Source organism: Macrobrachium nipponense, chromosome 19 (genome assembly GCF_015104395.2).
Source record: "Macrobrachium nipponense isolate FS-2020 chromosome 19, ASM1510439v2, whole genome shotgun sequence".
Lineage (NCBI taxonomy): Eukaryota > Metazoa > Arthropoda > Malacostraca > Decapoda > Palaemonidae > Macrobrachium > Macrobrachium nipponense.
In genome coordinates this window covers 28,412,475-28,431,192 of record NC_061088.1, presented here as the reverse complement: position 1 = coordinate 28,431,192, position 18,718 = coordinate 28,412,475, and the positions used below count along the sequence as shown (strand labels likewise).

The window sequence follows — 18,718 nt, the reverse complement described above, 5'->3', positions numbered from 1 at the left end:
CTGTTTTATAAAATACATATAAGGCAGTCCCTGGTTATTGGCGGACTCGATTAATGGTGATCCGGTTTTATGGTGCTTGTCTGGCGCCATATAATCAGCGATTTTGCCGCCAAAATGCACCAATTTCCGGTTATCAGCGGCAATAACAGAGTTATGGTACCAATACATACCTAACAGAGGCGCTATTAACCTGTTATCAGCGCCAAAATCCGGTTATTGGTGTCATATGCGCCATAAATTGCCGAGTTTCAGTTAATGGCAATTTTTGCTTATCATCAAGCCCATCGGAAGGGAAGCCCCGCTGATAACCGGGGACTGCCTCACCTACTCATTTAAGCCCACATGTGATACTGCTAAACAAACTGTAAACTAATTAGCTATTTAGAAGTAGGCCTACAAATATTTAATGTTCATAACATACTAACATCTTCAACTTTGCATAGAGTACTGTTATACTAATTAGATGCATACTAAGTTAGAGTTACAGTTCAGATACAACAGAACGATATAAAAAACAATACACTGACACTTACATAAAAACTTCATATTACAGTTACTGTAATTATCACATATTATAAAGCGCTTTTAATTATCAAATGCTGTATAGAACAGCCACAACCACTGCTAAACAATATATTTATATGACATTCAACCTCACAATACTTGTATGTGTTTAAAATGATTGGCCACAATATACATGGAATCAAAAATATATTAATTGCAGTATAACCTTTTTAAATAGATCAACTTAAACTTCCTCCATTTATTATAGACCATCATTCTTAACTCCAAGCACTATGAAATCACATCAAAACTTTCATTAAATGAGAAAAATTACAATTCAAGGCAGAAAGTACTGATATATATCCTACCATTAGGAACTCCATCAACAGCAGCTATGTCAAGCAGCATTTTCAAGTGGGCATTTTCTTCTCTCAAAAGACTGACTTCTCGTTGCAAACTCATAATAACTTTCTCTTTTGGGTCCTGAGGGTGAAATAAGCAATGTGAACTACAGAAAAAGAAATTCAATAGGAGCTTCTTTGATTTACCTAAATATGTATGTGAGTTGGTCAACTTATAAAAAAAATATGAGAATAAATGACACACGTACTTGCTTTACCCACACAGTTCATGGAACTGAGTCTAGGAACCATAAAATCTTTATATATAAACTACACAAATGAACGTACCCTTCAAAATTTTTCGTGGGCAAGAAACAGACAATGAATAAGATGCACCCAACTATGAGTTTCAAAAATGATTTATATGTTAGAGTATTCAGTACAAAACTGGGTTAGCAGGACTGTATTTGGGATTTTACATTGATTGCAATTTCCCAACATGGAATACACATATGAGTACTGGGAGTACAGTATATTTGCATAGCACAGTATCGTATATAGAATTTTTTATACTGCATGCGTGATACTGAAATTTCTCTTTCTCAGTCAAAGTGAACATGATCATTTATGTATTTACCGAACAAAAAATAATAATATAAGGAAACAGATTCCATTCACTTACAGATTTTAAATACTTATCAATGTGGTAGCAACCATCAAATTGAGTAAAAGCAAATAATTTGTAATAATTACCATTACGATTATAGGTTTGGTGCGGATTCGTTTAGCCCTTGAGGCATACCGCAAGGTGTTGATTGTTTCGCTAATATTGGATTTTGCTGGAGAAACACATGCAATCTGGAAGATAATGCCATTTATTGTCATCATTATTATTCATGATGCACACATTATTATGGAATCAGCAAAAAGGTCATGAATTCCCCTAATATATTTCAACATATATGCCCACTTACTACCACTGGAATGAACCCATCATTTGGAAAATCAGTTGGTGAAAACTCAACTACAATATTAATCATAACATAGCTAACAGTGCCAGGCACAACTGCAATTTCAAAATCCATTACCATTAAGGTGACTCCATTTCCAGCTAAGCTGTCAGCTAATAACTTGGTCAGCTTAGAATCCCTGTATGGGACATGGCCATCTCGCTTGCGGGAATCAGAAAGAGCAGCAATGCAAGTGCCTGTGGGTAGGAACAGAGTTCGATTCAAATGACAGGTTTAATGTACGTAGTCATATTATGACTAAAAGTATGACATACTCAGGAATGCACCAAAGTGAAATTTGCGTTAGCAGGACATCATCACTTCTGTACAAGGTTAGTTAATAAAAGAGAAGAGAATTCAGACGCAATAAATGAAATGAAAATGTGAAACGTGTAACAAGTATATCTCCCTTTGGATGCTACTCTATATAAGCTTATGGTGTATCAGATCATGGAATACAGCACCCTAAAACCAAGGCAAAGCCGTTGTTGAACATTCTTCCCTTGAAGCAGGGTTTTAAATCAATATGCAAGAAATATGATAATACAATGACTTTTGGAGTTTATTTGTGAATGTAAAATATAGATATAATATTGATGAATATTTGTTATATGCAATGCTTATAGATAATATGAAAGTCTATTTGTAAATGCAATATATGCAAAAATTACTTATCTATAAATGTATGTATACAGATGATATAAGCCTATTTATAAATATAATGTATGCAGACACATGAAGTCGTCAATAAATACAACTATTATTAGTGTGATTTAAAATGAGCGCAAATGTCTTGAAATAAGTCAAAAGGTTATGAACTTGCATACCAATCTCTATATCAAAACCAAATATTTTGACAGAAGGTTGGCCTGCTCCTCGGGCGAATATGACCTTTACGCTCAAACGATTAACCTCCGGAATTGATAGCAATCTTTAGCCATAAATGACGTTATGGACTCCCATTCATTATAGGGGAGGTCTGGAGATGAAAGATAATGAACTTAAATAAGCTTTGTTTGGGTTGATAAAACATTTCTAATCAAAAACACAGAACTTTGAAACTGTGCATAATTTACTAAGTGACCTGACTTTTAATTACCTGATCGGTGACAAATAAATAAATTTGTTAGCATGTCTCAGTTTAACCTTAAAATCTGAATGAAACGTTTCCTGAAATACACCCTGATACATCATCACCATAAACGTCTTTACGTTAGGTTTTTCTTAAGAGGTTAGGAATGAAATGACACACTACCATGTCAAACAACGAATAGGAAGCATATCATGGCGAACTGAGTCATACTGGCTCTGTTCAAGTTTACCGCCCCCTAAACAAACGACTACAATTCTGGGAACGTTCTCCCTCGCCCAGAAATCAGTTTGTGTCAAACATACCAACGATCATCCCTAATAACTAACTAATGGCAAGTATAACTTATCCGGCTGGTGACAACTTGTTGACAACACATAACACTGCAATTGCATTTCATGAGCGACGAGATGTTTTACGAGGCTTTGGTTAAAATGTCTAATGGGAACTGGCGAAATGAACTACAGTAAATTAATACTCGTGCTTTGCAATCTAATCATTGAGAGAGAGAGAGAGAGAGAGAGAGAGAGAGAGAGAGATTACCAGGAGCAAGGCAGCTTGTTTATACGTTTCCTTAGAGACCCGTATCTTAATCGTCATCGAACACCGAAGTAACACGAGAAAAGAAACAAGAACTTGGCTAAAGCCTTAAAGGTATCATGATCATGATACCTCCATGGCTAAAATGAACATTCTCTTACGATAAAAATAATTTAGTATTACTACACAAAAATTTTTAACGTTTCATTCAGTTCCATTAAACATTATACATTACTTTTCAGGATATGGGAAATGAAAATGATCATTACTCCATCATGCGGAATATTTCAAAGATTGATATAGGCTATTAAGACTCTCTCTCTCTCTCTCTCTCTCTCTCTCTCTCTCTCTCTCTCTCTCTCTCTCTCTCTCTCTCTCTCTCTCTCTCTCTCTCATACATTAAAGTTTTGGGAGGCATTCAAATTCGGAAGTGAGGCTGCTCTGCTTTCGACTTTTTTTTTATTGTACTTAACATTTACTTTTTACTAGATTTTTTTTTTTCGTACGACAATCTCAATACCTATAAATGGACCAGTGGCAAACTCGTGAGTGGACATCTGCTGAATATTTCAAGCGATAATCCAGAAATGAGCATATGATTATAAGTACATAACATCATTTTATATCTATAGTAGGTGCTTAATATATGATGAGGGTGCTATAGTAAATTCACATCAACCGTGCATCTGATGGCTAGGCCAGTCCCTTACCACGCTCCTGATTGGCTGTTGATAAGCCAATCACAGGGCTGGATACTCTCAGTCTCTCTCTCGAGAGTTCACATAGGCAGGATGTATGTTCCACCTCTCCTGAGGGATACATTTGAAAGATGTATACCTCAGGAGAGGTGGAACATACGTCCTGCCTATGTGAACTCTCTCGAGAGACAGAGTTTCCAGCCCTGTCATTGGCTTATCAACAGCCGATCAGGAGCGTCGTAAGGGACTGGCCTAGACATCAGATGCACGGTTGATGTGAATCTACTATAGCCCCCCCCCCCCCCATGCCCCTTTCTCGACTCCAGGTGACGTTGGTACCCAGCTGGGTCGACTGATGGGCGAAGGCAGGCATCGGACTACATTCATAACTAACAAGAGCCCAAAATATTTTCCTTCCAATTCACTTTTCCATTTTGTTTTTCGTTACAACTTCCGCAAAACTCAAAAAAATACATCAAAATTTAAATTTGAATTTTGTATACTGTTTTATTACAGCTGATTCAATAAACAAACAGCCCCTTATTCATGTACTTGACTCACCCGAATTCACTGAAAATTATACCTAGACGAAAATTCTACTGAAATAAAAATAAAAGATATAACGACAACTGTCTGGTATTACCTGGACATGATCAAATCATGTGAATAAAACCAGTGTCATTAAAATCGAGCTGGTGTCCAAATTCTTCTGCAAGTTCCGTAATTGTGAGAGCTATATTTTACCTAACATCTTTATTAATAGACAGATAATAATGTCATAAGACGGATGGCTATTCTTGAGTTCTGCATTGTGACAGGTAGTTACGAGTACATGTAAATGAGCATATTATCCAGAGGAAGGTAACAGCATAATCGCAGGGTAGCTGTAAGGAGCTGAGTGCCTCGAATAAGTAAAAGTTCAATCAAGTTTCTGTTCATCGTATAATGCTGTATGAGACTCTCAGAAGCGGCCCATGAAACTTTCAGCAGCCACAGCCCGGTGGTGGCCTCTGTTGGTGGCAGTTATAGTGGTGCCAGGCGCACTGTCATGGCTAAATTTAACCTTAAATAAAATAAAAATTACTGAGGCTAGAGGGTTGCAATCTGGTGTTTGATGACTGGAGGGTGGATGATCAACATAACAATTTGCAGCTCTCTAGCCTCAGTAGTTCTTAAGATCAGAGGACGGACAGAGAAAGTGCGGACGGACAGGCAAAGACATCTCAAAAGTTTTCTTGCACAGAAAACTAAAATCAAGAAAACGATAGTGATAGTGAGAGGATCGGTGTTATACGGGTTAAAAATGGTATAATAATGTTGTGAGGCAAAATGATAAACCGGATAAAAAGTAAATATAAACCAAAGTCTTATTACAAACTGATACTCTCAAAACACTATGATGTCATCAATATCATTCCCCTCCTTTGCAGGATGAGCCACAGATTTACTTTCGAGAGGTCCTTACCTCCGCCGCTGTTTAAACTCCACGGGGAAAAATATGAACATTCACTAAAATCTGTATATATTCTCGGTGCTCTGATGACAAAATATGACGACCTTTGATTTGTGACGGGGTATAACTTGACATTTTAATCAGGGTAGCTCTAAAATTTTTATTAGGGCATGGCTTAAAATTTATATCCAGCTATACCTTTAAATCTCCATCAAAGTATGTAGTATATGGCCATACCTTAAAATTTGTATCGAAGTAAACCGTAAAATTTGTACTAGGATATGCACTGAAATTAGTATCGGAATTCGTAACTTGCATCATGGTTTAATTTTAAATCTAAATGAGGCACATCATACAACCTGTGTTCCAACATGTCTTGGAACTTGCATTAAGGTGGTACATCCACATCATCGCAAATCGCTAACACTGTACAGAATGGCTGACTGATATTTATAGCTGTTCTGAGAAATCACTAATGGCCATCTCAAATAAAATGAAGTGGCTCTTTTAAACCCAAGTAATTTACAGCTGCTGCAGCTGGAATGTCTAACTGTTTCGCTTACATTTTTCTCTTCATTTTTATGACAATAATATCTTCCGTTTATATTGTCCCTTTTACATTGCTCCTTAAGGAGAAAAATGAGAGACCGCCTCTGTGACTGTACAGCTAAAATGTCTTTTATTTTCTAAGCTTGGCAGATTTAAAGATATTTAAATGGCAAAGGCTTTAATATATATGATTATAACCCTCTTCAATCACACAGTACATAATCTCTCCCCTTCCTAAGAAGTGGCGTAAAAGAGCGTCAATTTCCCAAATTTACAGGTTTAAATTTCCTACTTCGCATCAAACAGGGACGTACATGCAAACAAGCACACAAATCCATTCAAAACACAGTATAAAAAAAAAAACGCAGACTAGAGGTCATGCATGCACATTGTCAGGTTCCCATTGATTTGTCGTTTCCAGGGCCAACATAACACCAGAACTCGCCACCCCCTCACCCCGCCCCAACCCCCCGCCGGGGTTTGATTTGCTCGTTCATCGACGTTTTAAGGTTGGAAGAAGAGGCGTGAAGTACTGGGCCACTCCTATCACCCCCCTCTCCCTTCCCTCTCTCTCTCTCTCTCTCTCTCTCTCTCTCTCTCTCTCTCCACCTCATCCTGATATTACCATTCTTCAATCCAAATATTACTAATAACAATATTTCAATAGTTACAGTAATAGTAATAGTTATAATAATATTATAATACAGTAACATTAATATTTATAATATCAATACAGTAACTTCGCACTTCCATTGCATTCACTGACTTCAGATCTGATTATAATAATAAATCAGGATAAGAACCAGTTGCATCAGTAGTAGTAACTATAAGAAGCAGCAAAGATCACAAATAAAAAAAAAGGTGCCTTCAATCCAAACTGAATTTCGGGTTCGTAGTTACTTCAGCTCAAACCCAGATGTTCATAACCTATACAGATAATATTAATCATAATCGTTCATAATCTATTTAGGTAATAATATTCATAATCGTTCAAAATCTACATAGATAATAATAATCCTAATCGTTCATAATCTATATAGATAATCATAGCATCCAGTAGTGACGTCACAAAACCAATTTCGATATGGAATCGATCCTGGACTTCAGATAACAACAGTGCCTGCAATGGAATTTCAAAAAAATGGCTGCACTCGCTTTGACGGAATCATTGCATACTTGATTTTACTTAGGTTCCTTCCTGACAAAAATGTCACAATTTCATGGCCTTGAATCTGTTGCCAGAAATCGTATCCCATTGATTTGCAAATCATTAAATGAGATCTGCTCTTGACAATATATACTTCACTTAGGTTTAAAGTCACGTAAAAGGATATGCAACTCTCTCTCTCTCTCTCTCTCTCTCTCTCAGTTAGAGGCAAGGCCACAGGTTAGAAGTGCCTCACACTGAGGGACCTGGGGAAACCCGAACGAGCTGTAAGGTGTAAGATTCTCTCTCTCTCTCTCTCTCTCACACACACACACACATATTCAACAAAACGCACGCCATAAAACTAAATAACAATTTAATCGTATCAGAGCTTCATCCCTTCATACTTCAGTTCGGGGTCCCACAACAGACAGTCAATTATCTCTGTCAATAATCAATCTCACCCACGTACTCATGAATAAACGCCCTTCTGCTATACACCTTTCTTATTTCCATGATTACATATTTAGAACAATAAGGAATAATTAATCAACTTTTCTAAAAAAGACTTTAACGAATCATTATAACACCAATTATTGTTCTTACTCTTAAACGCAAATTAAACTTTCATCAAACGGTGAATCATTCGGGCAAATCTTCGGAAATAAGGATCGCAAAATAAAAACACAGAACCGAATCATTTTCATGAAAGAAAGTTCATTAGTCTGAATAACGTCATACGATTTTACCCCAAAAAATTGCAGAGAAAACAAATAAAATGCTCAGCGTCTAATGTTTTGTTTTTATAAAAAAAAAAAAAAAAAAAAAAAAAAAAAAAAAAAAAAAACATTAACCCTGATTAAGATTCATTTGACCTAACGACCTAGGAAAAAATCACAAACTACATAATCCCGTACAATTAAAAAGACTTTCCCTGTGATGATTTTTTTCGGGGGGAAAATCATCATACGATTTAAGATAAACCAGAAAATCAGGCCTAAGAATGAATGATGTCTGAGGCGAACCACCTACTAATGAGTTTATAAATCACAATACTGCTTTCCTCGTGCGTGTTGACTTAGATCACGTCATCTATATTCGTAAAAACGCAAATACAGAGTTTGGAAATCCCCAGGTCTTCGTTAATACGCTGGATTAGGCTTCGGAATAATTACACTGCAGCGAAGCTTTTCCTCTGTTTTAAATATGGTGTGGATCATAAAGGAAAAGTTCTGATAAAAGAAATAAATGCACTTCTTCAAGGTTACTGGTTAAAATGTTTGAAATTAAGAAACTATTCACATCTAATATATACTTGGACATTTTTTATCCAAAATGCATTACCCAACGAAGCTAAAGGTCACACAGTAATATATAGTATATCTATCTACTTCTTCCAAGATTTACTCAACATAAAAGAAACAGGATTTTTTTATTTAATGTTGTTGCAGCATTGGTACCTGATATATACTGAATTTATCAATAATGAACATTATGCAACTATAATTTCAACACCCCCCACCCCCAAAAAAAATCCGACTTATTCTAGCATGCAGTTTCTTTATTTATGAGTTAAATGCAATTTTACATGAAACTGATATAATAACATAATGTGAGTCCGTTGACAACTTCAAGTCCAAAGTTTTATTTTTCTACTACTTCTATGGGATACAATTTACGAATACCAGTTGACGGAATTTGATAAGCAAACTAAAAGATACCCAAGAATCCACTCCCCCCAAAAACAAAAAAGTCAGGAAGGGAGGAGAGAGAGGGGAGAGGAGAGAAGGAGAGAAGTGGTTGAGAGAGGGAAGAGAGAAGAACGAGAGAGAGAGAGAGAGAGAGACTCTTAATCAAACAAATCATAATTAATATTAAAGTTTACTAGAAAAAAGAAGCCACATTAAGGTTATATCAGCCCGCAAAACACACCAACATTAATTCCACACATTCATTCATACCTAAAAAAAACCCGCAACATCAAACGCATTCACAAAAAGCAACATCCAAAATGCGTTCACAAAAAGCAACATGAAACGCAAGTTCATAAAAAACTAACAAAAAACAGCGTAACATTAAACAAAAACCTCCCTCACAAATAAGGAAACAGCAAACTCACACAAACAAAAAGCACAACATGAAGGAGGACGCAGTAAACAGTCAGCCGAATTCACCCGCATAGGCACCTACCCACCTACCTACCTACGTTGCACAAACAGCGACCTAACCTTGACATGACAGTGTTTTGTTTACGCCATCAATCATCTCGTACTGGGCCGAGCATTCCCGGCTCCACGTCAATTCGCATCAAAGAGAATAACGATTGGGTTGTTCCAAGGCCCAAAACGACGGGCAGCTGCCATCTTCCCACAGGGGGTTCGTAATTTCATTACTTTATTAGTTGTTGGTTTGTATCTTCGTTGGGTTTTTGTTTTACTGGTTTATTTGTTAGTTCGCAGTTTTCTTGCTTTATTTTTTACCTGTCTGTAAGTTTAAACTTTCATTACAATATCATTTATTCGCTTGTGGGTTTATATTCCACTGCTTTACATCTGTTGGTCTATATTCTTATTGCATTTACATTTGAGCGTTCCTGGGCTTATATAATATTATCATATTATTATTAATCCGTTTCTGGTTTTATATTTTGATTGTTTTACCATTTACCTGCTTTTGGTTCACGCACATACATATAATAATATATATATATATATATATATATTTATATATATATATATTATATATATATATATATATATATATATATATATATATCATATTATCCGTTTATGAGTTAATAAATTTTTAATATACTACCATTTATCCGTCTGTGTTCAAATGTACCTATTATTTTCATTCATCCGTTTGCTGGTTTATATTTTTACTTTTCTCGTCATTTACCTATCTGGGGCTTATGTATCTTGATTACATTATTATTTATCTGTCTGCGGGTTTACATTTTCATTTATTTATCATCTACCTGTTCGTACATGTTTTTCCTATTACAGGAATCAGTTTATGCTCTTTAATGCTTGCGGATACTTTGCCATATCAGTAGTGCAAATGATACTTTACTATTTCTTTTCAGAAAAGACTAACCCAGCACACACGGCATATGAAATCCTTAATAGTAACACTGCTGAAAGACAAGAATCTAAATAAACAACCGTAAATAAATAGCAATAACATTATTATAATAAATTTTAAACTAACTAACTTAAGGCGTCCACTTCAATAGAGAAAAAAGTTGGATGACGTCCGTAATCTTCATCAAGGTCATTAATATTGGAAAGCGAAACGAGATTACTTTTATAGGAATAATCTTTTGTAATAATATGAGCCCATCGTGATCAGCAGAACCTTATGACAGCAACCTACGTGGTAGAGTCAATAACCGATAATCGATATTATGGAAATGGTAAGTAGATTACTACCTGTGTTTACGTCTCTCACCGTTTTTCTTTGTACGCAGAGGCGATAAAGATCATAAATTACAAATAAAAATGAAGATGGGAAGGGTTTGGTATTACGGTACCCAATCAGAGAGATGTACTTCTACAGGACTTCCAATATTGGGAAAAATAAATCAACTGCTATGCCCTAGAGAAAATATTTAATAATTTACAAGAGGCCTGAGATGAAGTACTAAGGAAGACTGGCAACGGAAATATTCAGAGGAGTCTTTTCGTTTCAAAAACAAACCTGTCAATGTGGTAACCGAAGGGACGAGCGAATGACAGGCCTTAGAATTATAAAGCCACGGCCAATTTTAACAAGGGATATAAGCAACATTAACTGCGAACTTTAACATCAGGTTCGTCCCTTAAAAGGTAGAAAATTGGAAATCATCAGGAAAGGACGAAGGCAGAGATGCAGAGTTTGGAAGATGAGATAACGAAACATTTAACATTTTAGCTCTCCCCTAACAAGGGATGGCTCTGGGGGAAGATCAAGATAATGGTCACAGCCACGTTTTCTAACTTTCCCCAATTATCAGTGACTGGTATGCGTATGTGATTTTACCACTATTATTATCATTATTATTATTATTCCTGCTGTCATGTATGTGTTCTTATGTTATTCTTATTACTATTATTCAACATCAGACGTGTGTTCCTTTAGGAGCGGGTATCATTCCTTTTCTTTTGTCTACTTTTTTTTTTTTATAAAAATAAAAATGCAAAGGTTATATTTATATATATATATATATATAATAATATATATACTATATATATATATATATATATATATATATATATATAGATATTATATATATATTATATATATATATAATATATATATAAAGGTTTAGCTCAAACTGTACTTGCTTCAGTGTCAGAGCCCAACGCTTATGACAAGGGTCGTTCCGCTATGTGACTCAACCCTTTTGGGCGTCATGTAAATGCATCTTTTACTGGTGCTACGCCTCTCACAGGGTGGGAGGAGGTGTCCGATAAACGAGTCTCTCACAAGGCACAATTTCATTTCCAATTCCAATGTCCCTGAACTGAAGACTACACTGAAGGCTTATCAGCAGTACGTCCAACCACCCTCACACACAAACACGTAGACCTACAGACAATGATTGAGATGACTTGGTTTTGACTTCCACTTACCAAGAACCATGAGGGACTTGTTGATGTTGTTTGCCTCCTCTAAGGTCTTCCCTTCCGAGTTGGTCTTCTTCGTCATCTCGGATCCAGCCAAGTCGACGAAGTTGATCTTTCCGTTTCTCGTGACGTACACTCCGTCGTCAGCCTGTGGGATGGGAGACAGAGACACAGTCAGTCCGCTGGTAACGTCATATAATAGAACAGAATAAAGTATAGGATTTAGGCTAAAGTCCAAGCACTATGAGGCCATTCAGCGCTGAAATGGAATTTTTTAGTAAAAAGGTTTGAAATGTGTAACAGGATGAAAACCTCGTAGTTGCACTATGAATCAATTGTTACGAGAGGATGGAAAATAAGATGGAAGAATGCTGATATGAACGGAGATACAGTAAAAGGAATGAAAAGGGGCGCTGCAGAGAATCTTCAGTAATGCCTACAGTGCACCACATGATATGCACTGACGGCACTTCCTCCTTACGGAGGCTGGAAACGTCATGATATTAACGCTAGGAAATAGTTTGACGGAACCACAGAGTCCTGCATATGTAATCACACAGGACTCGCACGAAGGATTTGTTCTTATGAAGTGAAAGTAGGGAAATTGCGCAGTTAAAAATACAAAGGGAACAGATAAAAAAGTAAACCACAGAGCAAAGTAGCTACGACCTTAAAAGGGTCGCTGTAAACTTTTAATGCCGTCCACGGTAGACGGTACTCCAGATTTCCATAAAGAATAAACAAAAAAGGAAGGAAAACCTGCATGAAACAAAATTATAAAAAATTAAATGAATAAACGATACACAAACAACCAATGCACTAATTTCAACATAGGTAAGTGTCAGAAAATTACTATTCAACCTGCACAGCACGGTTCTTTTGACGTCTACAGATACAATACTTAAACATCGAATACTCTGTACCTTTTGCTCAGACGTGATGTTCACAGTCAATATGGTGTGACTCCTGGACGAATATTCGTTCATATTGTGAGAGGCTACGGCTCGATTCCTCAGGCCTGCAAGAAGCGGAAAGGGTCAATGAGTTTCCAGAAATAAAAAGTATTTGATATCTTACTGCGCATACATTTTCAGTAGCTAAAAACATTTCACACGCCTGAAGAATTATAAAGGTAAAATTTTAAAAGTTTGTGCTTTATGTTTACGTATACTACGGCATAACCAACTTTTTCTTCAGAGGTGTCCTCAGGGTTGTCTGAGTAACCATCACAAGTCTTGTACATTCAGCAAAAATCACAAGTCAATGCTGAATCGATGTGAGAGGATATAAAGAATAGGTATTCATTAACATCATACTCTCTCTCTCTCTCTCCTCTCTCTCCTCTCTCTCTCTCTCTCTCTCTCTCTATTACCAGACAAGAAATAATGGATAGAAACTAGAGCTGAAGAGATACAATACATCTCATTGTGGGAACTTCCTTACAAAAAAGATATGTGACACATGGAATAAATTGCCACCAGTAGTTGTAAACAGCAACTGTGTGGAAGAGTTTAAAAGAAAGCTAGACAAAATCATCAAGACACTGAGAATGAACAGTAAAACCTGCTCCTAGAGATAAGTGAGCGCACGATGTCTCCTCGGATGGACTAACAAGTCTTTGAGGCATCCTAATCCTTGTAACTTTCTCTCAAGTCAGTTATTTTATTATCATCCAAAATCATATTAGTATCCTACGTTGAAAACTGGTAATTGTCTCAATATTATAATTAAGAATAATCAAAAGTTCTTGTAGGGAGTATTTCTAGACACTCAAAGTTGCAAACTATGTATCAAATACTCTCTCTCTCTCTCTCTCTCTCTCTCTCTCTCTCTCTCTCTCTCTCTCGCCTCCTCATCCTCTCGTCTCGTCTCTCTCTCTCTCTTACCTTCTTCCAAGACGGCCAGAAGATCATCTAATTCGGCGCATTCAATTTCGAACAGATTCTCAACGAAGAAGCCGCGTTTCTTTTTGCTCCATCTGACCTGGAGAGGTTTCTGATTCGTCCCTATGTTTAACAAATCAATAACCTGCAAATGAGGAAAGGGAGAAAAAAATCAATAACACAGGTGTTGTGTGCAAATGCTTAGGGGAGGGAAGTCATGCTGTGTAGACAGATGTTCATTCGAACGGGCAGGCAGTTGGCTGAAATGAACTCGGATATCATAGACATATGTTGCTGCCTACAGTCTTTTTGGTTAAGAGATGCGTATTTATTTCTGAAGAAAACAATAAAAATGTTAAGATTTTAAGCTTAGAATCCAAGTTTCTCTTAATATGAAACCAGTTACATTCTTTTAATAACGATACAAATTTTTTTACAACTCAGCTATTTCATATTCCACATGAAGCGGTAAAAAAATAATTTATAAATGTCAAATCTATCATGACGCTGATGTAGCACTCACGAAAAAGAGTCGAAATTTTCATCTGAAATATCCTGAAAATAAGGCTGCGGAAAATAGGTCTATTCATCACAAGACGTTAGCACATTGGATAACTATTACTAATAAAGTAGCCTGTTGCGTTATCCCCAAAGGATGTTGTGGAAAAGAGAGGGGGAGCTAAGAAAATCACATAAATACCGAAGAAAACAATAAACAAATAGAAATTTCTATCTGAAACAGGCCTATGTGATAAATAGGCTTATTCCTCACATGACATTAGCACGTTGCATTTCTATTACTAAAATACTGTAATTATTCGTTATCCCCCAAAATATACCGATGTGGAAAAGAGCGAAAGCGCCATGAAAATCGTGTAGAAGTACTGATGTAAACAATGAGCAAATAGCAAATGGGAAAAATTTCTCACATGCTGCAAATTCTTCCTTCATTCTCCAGCCGGAACCGATTCATGCTGATCCATCAGAACTAGGGAATGAGCGCAAGAAAGGACGAAAATAAACCTTAAATAGAAAATCATTTCAAATAAGATCGAGGTCACAACATACCCCCGTGAACGGACGTTGAATAAATCTTCTTTATAACTGCCATTCATTAAAAAGCGTAAATTCTGCAGAACAGCAATAAATAAATAGATAAACATCATTAAAAAAAAGATTTTCTCACTACAGTCGTAATTACTGCATATCTAGGCGCTGAAAGCACCACACTTTAATTAGTAGCCGTGTGTAGGCGTCATGGAACTGAATGCATGCCTGTAATCACTAAGCGTAATGGCTCTGAAAACAAACTTCCTGTAACGTCATGAATGACAGCCATCATGCAACGCGTAAACAACTACTATTACGTGTAGTTATGGCTATTACTTGTAATAATGGGTCTGCATCAATCAATGGACGTTGCAATATTCATCAGAGGTGGCGCATGAGATATGGCAGTTAATTATAGCAATCTATAATAAAAATAAGTGTCTGTATGTATACTATACATGTAAACAAAATGTTGTCGAATGCACATATACAGACTACGCACTTCCTTGCCTAGAAACCAGTATTATGAGTACGTCCCATTGAAACAGATAAATTCAATGTTAAGCTGAAAAGAGAAATGTCTGCTTCTATTAGTAAGCAAATACATAAAACTTCAAAACAAAACGAGAAAACGCTTAGACAGGTGGTAACGACAGGTGTTCAGCGAACTGCGTATCTTATTCCTTCCTGGGTTCTGGGGAACCAAAGTTCACATGTGGCTTACTGAGTCAATGACCTTTTGCTGAAACACCTATAGACATACTGGATGTGGTCACGATCATACATGCTAAGTTACTCACAGCAGTAATAGCTAATGTCATCAATATGGAAATGAATGCTAAGTAGTTCTATTTCTCGAATATATACAAATGAGTAATTCGATTCATATATATATAGAGCAAGTTACAATTCCATGATATACATATGTGTATATATATGCATATATATATATATATATATATATATATATATAATTATACATAATGTATGTATGTATGTATATAACACGGCTTCTATTTTACAAGGGAAAAAGGCGTATGGTGTTGAACACGTATTCTTGAGATAAGGCTGCTAGCTCGACGCCTTGTTTCATGGATATTCACACATACATGCATACATACATATTCCCACACACACACACACACACACATGTATATATATATATATATACATGTATATATTATACACATGTATATATAGATATATATATATATATATATATATATATATATATATATATATATATGTATATATCTGCGTGTGTGTGCGTATCAGCTAGAAAAGAAAATTACCAGAACAAACGCAATCCATCTAATTGACAGGAAAAATCTGTCAGTTATTAACGTCCAATCTCCGCTGTACCTTGAAACAATTCAAATGCATAATGAATCTTATTGACTGTTCTTGACGCATTAATTACAACACATTAATACAAAAATGCTACCACTTTCAAATCTTTAAAAGAACTTTTTTTAATGGTTTATCTTTAAAAAATCTATGAACTTCATAAATAATCTCTTGCTGGGTAATTCTATTACTATCGATTGCACTACTCGTCTTGTAAGCAATAATGCCGGAATTAACAAGGAAAACAATAATAATAATTATGATAATAACAGTGATACCGACGTTATTCTATTGCTAACACAACATGCTTTCAACGAAAAGAATTAAAAATAATACAGCGAAACACTTCGACTATACGACAGACTTAATCATGATATATATATATATATATATATATATTATCTTATGATATATATATATATATATATATATATATATATATATAGTATATATATTATATAATATTATATATACACATATATATATATATATAAAATCATCTTAAAATGCAGAAAACAAACAAAACACTTTACCCTTCTGAGGTATAAAACGAATCTACTGAAGTTTGCATAAGCTGCAATTTAAAGTCTACCTATTTTGAAATGTGCGTACCTAATCTATTTTTCCTACTTGTCCGTCTACTGACCTTTTTGTAAATGCATGGTTTCTTTATAAGCTTTCCGTCCTGCGACCTTTACGTTATGGGCGCATTTTTTTTTTCTTTGGCTATACAGGTTTGGTTTTTAGCAAGGAGTTTACATGTACTAATTTACGTCATAGACTTATCGACTGCAAATGGACAGTTTGATAGATTTTATCTTATTTATTTTTGTCAGTTAATATGATTGTTACACCAAACATTTTCTGTATCATTCGGATTTTACCTAAACTCTAAACTGCGGAAAATGAGTGCTTGATGTCCCTCACTCTCCACTGAAGAAAGTTTAAAGAGCCCTAATACCAGCTGAACTTAAGTAAGGATAAACCGATACCAACTACTGGGTACAAATTCGATAAAAGGGAATCCAGCCTAAATTGTGAAAATTTAGGGCATTTTTTATAGGTTCACTATTGATGCCTCATCTGGTGTGGGAATATTTTTCAGTGTCACTTCCTTGTGTTTTCCTGTCCCCATTGACTGAAGTTTTCGTAGAACCAGGCAAGTCATGACGTGGTGTGGCTTTCTCTGCGGCGCCTCGCTCATCCATTTTATATACCCAACTTAGAGTCGATCCCCATTTTTAATTCATTTAACTAAAAAAAAAGATATTCGGTGATCTCACGAGTTGTCAGTTTTGCATTAATTCTGGTCTCAAGTTGCCAGATATGTCGAGAATTTCAAGCCATATACGTGATTTGTAGCCCTTTGTTGAAATGCATGACATGTTAATGGGTTACCGCTGGATACGTAGAACCATGAATTTTAATACAATACTGTTTTACAGCTTGTGGGTGTGCTCCGTAACAGAAAACTTCAATTTACGAGAGTTCCTTGCTTGAAATATTGCTCTGATATACTATGTGAGAGTAAAACCAGACTGTTGTCTCTACGACGAAATATCTACAGGAATTGAAAGCCACTGCAGAATTTTAAAGGATATTTATTCTGAAGAAAAGAAGGCTGAATTAAGGATTTTGCATGTTCTTTTAAATAGTACCATATTTACGGGATCGCACGGAAAGAGGGCACTAAATGACTTAAATAAAGCTTGTAAGCGACAACCGCGTCTCCAGGCCTCCTGTGGACACTTTGGTCAAGTTATTCCCCATAATGAGTTCTTGCCCAGTTCTTCAATCACTACACACACACACACACACACACACACACACACACACATATATATATATATATATATATATATATATATATATATATATATATGTGTGTGTGTGTGTGTGTGTGTGTGTGTGCGTGTGTGTGTTTGTGTGTGTGTGCGCGCGCGCGTATGCATGTGTGTATGTGTATGTGAATATATATATATACATATATATATATATATATATATATATATATATATATATATATATATATATATATATATATATATATAATACACACACAACACACACACACACACATAATATATATATATATATATATAATATATAATATACATATATATATGCACACATACCATACAAACACAGACATTCAATCACAGTCTATCACAGCAGGCCGAGGACAAAGACCGTGCAAAGCACAAGGGGTCTGCAAACTTCTGGAGGCCCGTCTCCCCCGAATCGATTCCCAGCAGTAGAGAGCGTGATGAAATTTTTACACCCAAGCAGAAAACGGAAACTAGCAAAGGTGACTGTATCCTATGAGTAAGCTTAATCTCACTGCAAACAGTGTTCTTCCACGAATTGAAGCCAGAGAAGTGGATTATAATACACTGACATCCCACCTACGAGAGGATTGATTTTCAATTATTTTCAATCTAGTTAGCACCAGGATTAAATGACGATACATTTCGATACCTATAAAAACCAGGATTG

At 35.8% G+C, this 18,718-nt stretch overlaps 1 protein-coding gene across 10 annotated transcripts in view; it reads right to left on the bottom strand.

The window, feature by feature from the left end:
* LOC135215441 (kinesin-like protein KIF3A) overlaps positions 1-18,718 on the bottom strand; it is a 169,455-nt gene that overhangs the window by 52,858 nt on the left and 97,879 nt on the right. For all 10 annotated transcript variants that reach the window (XR_010314686.1, XR_010314685.1, XM_064250102.1 and 7 more), the window contains 6 exons: positions 13,829-13,970; positions 12,866-12,960; positions 11,949-12,090; positions 1,934-2,052; positions 1,599-1,703; positions 873-987 (listed from right to left, as the gene is read on the bottom strand). Coding sequence is in view for 8 of the 10 variants with exons in the window: in XM_064250102.1 (XP_064106172.1) it covers positions 873-987; positions 1,599-1,703; positions 1,934-2,052; positions 11,949-12,090; positions 12,866-12,960; positions 13,829-13,970 (718 nt within the window). In the remaining 2 variants the exon portion in view is untranslated. The remainder of the gene's footprint in view (positions 1-872; positions 988-1,598; positions 1,704-1,933; positions 2,053-11,948; positions 12,091-12,865; positions 12,961-13,828; positions 13,971-18,718) is intronic.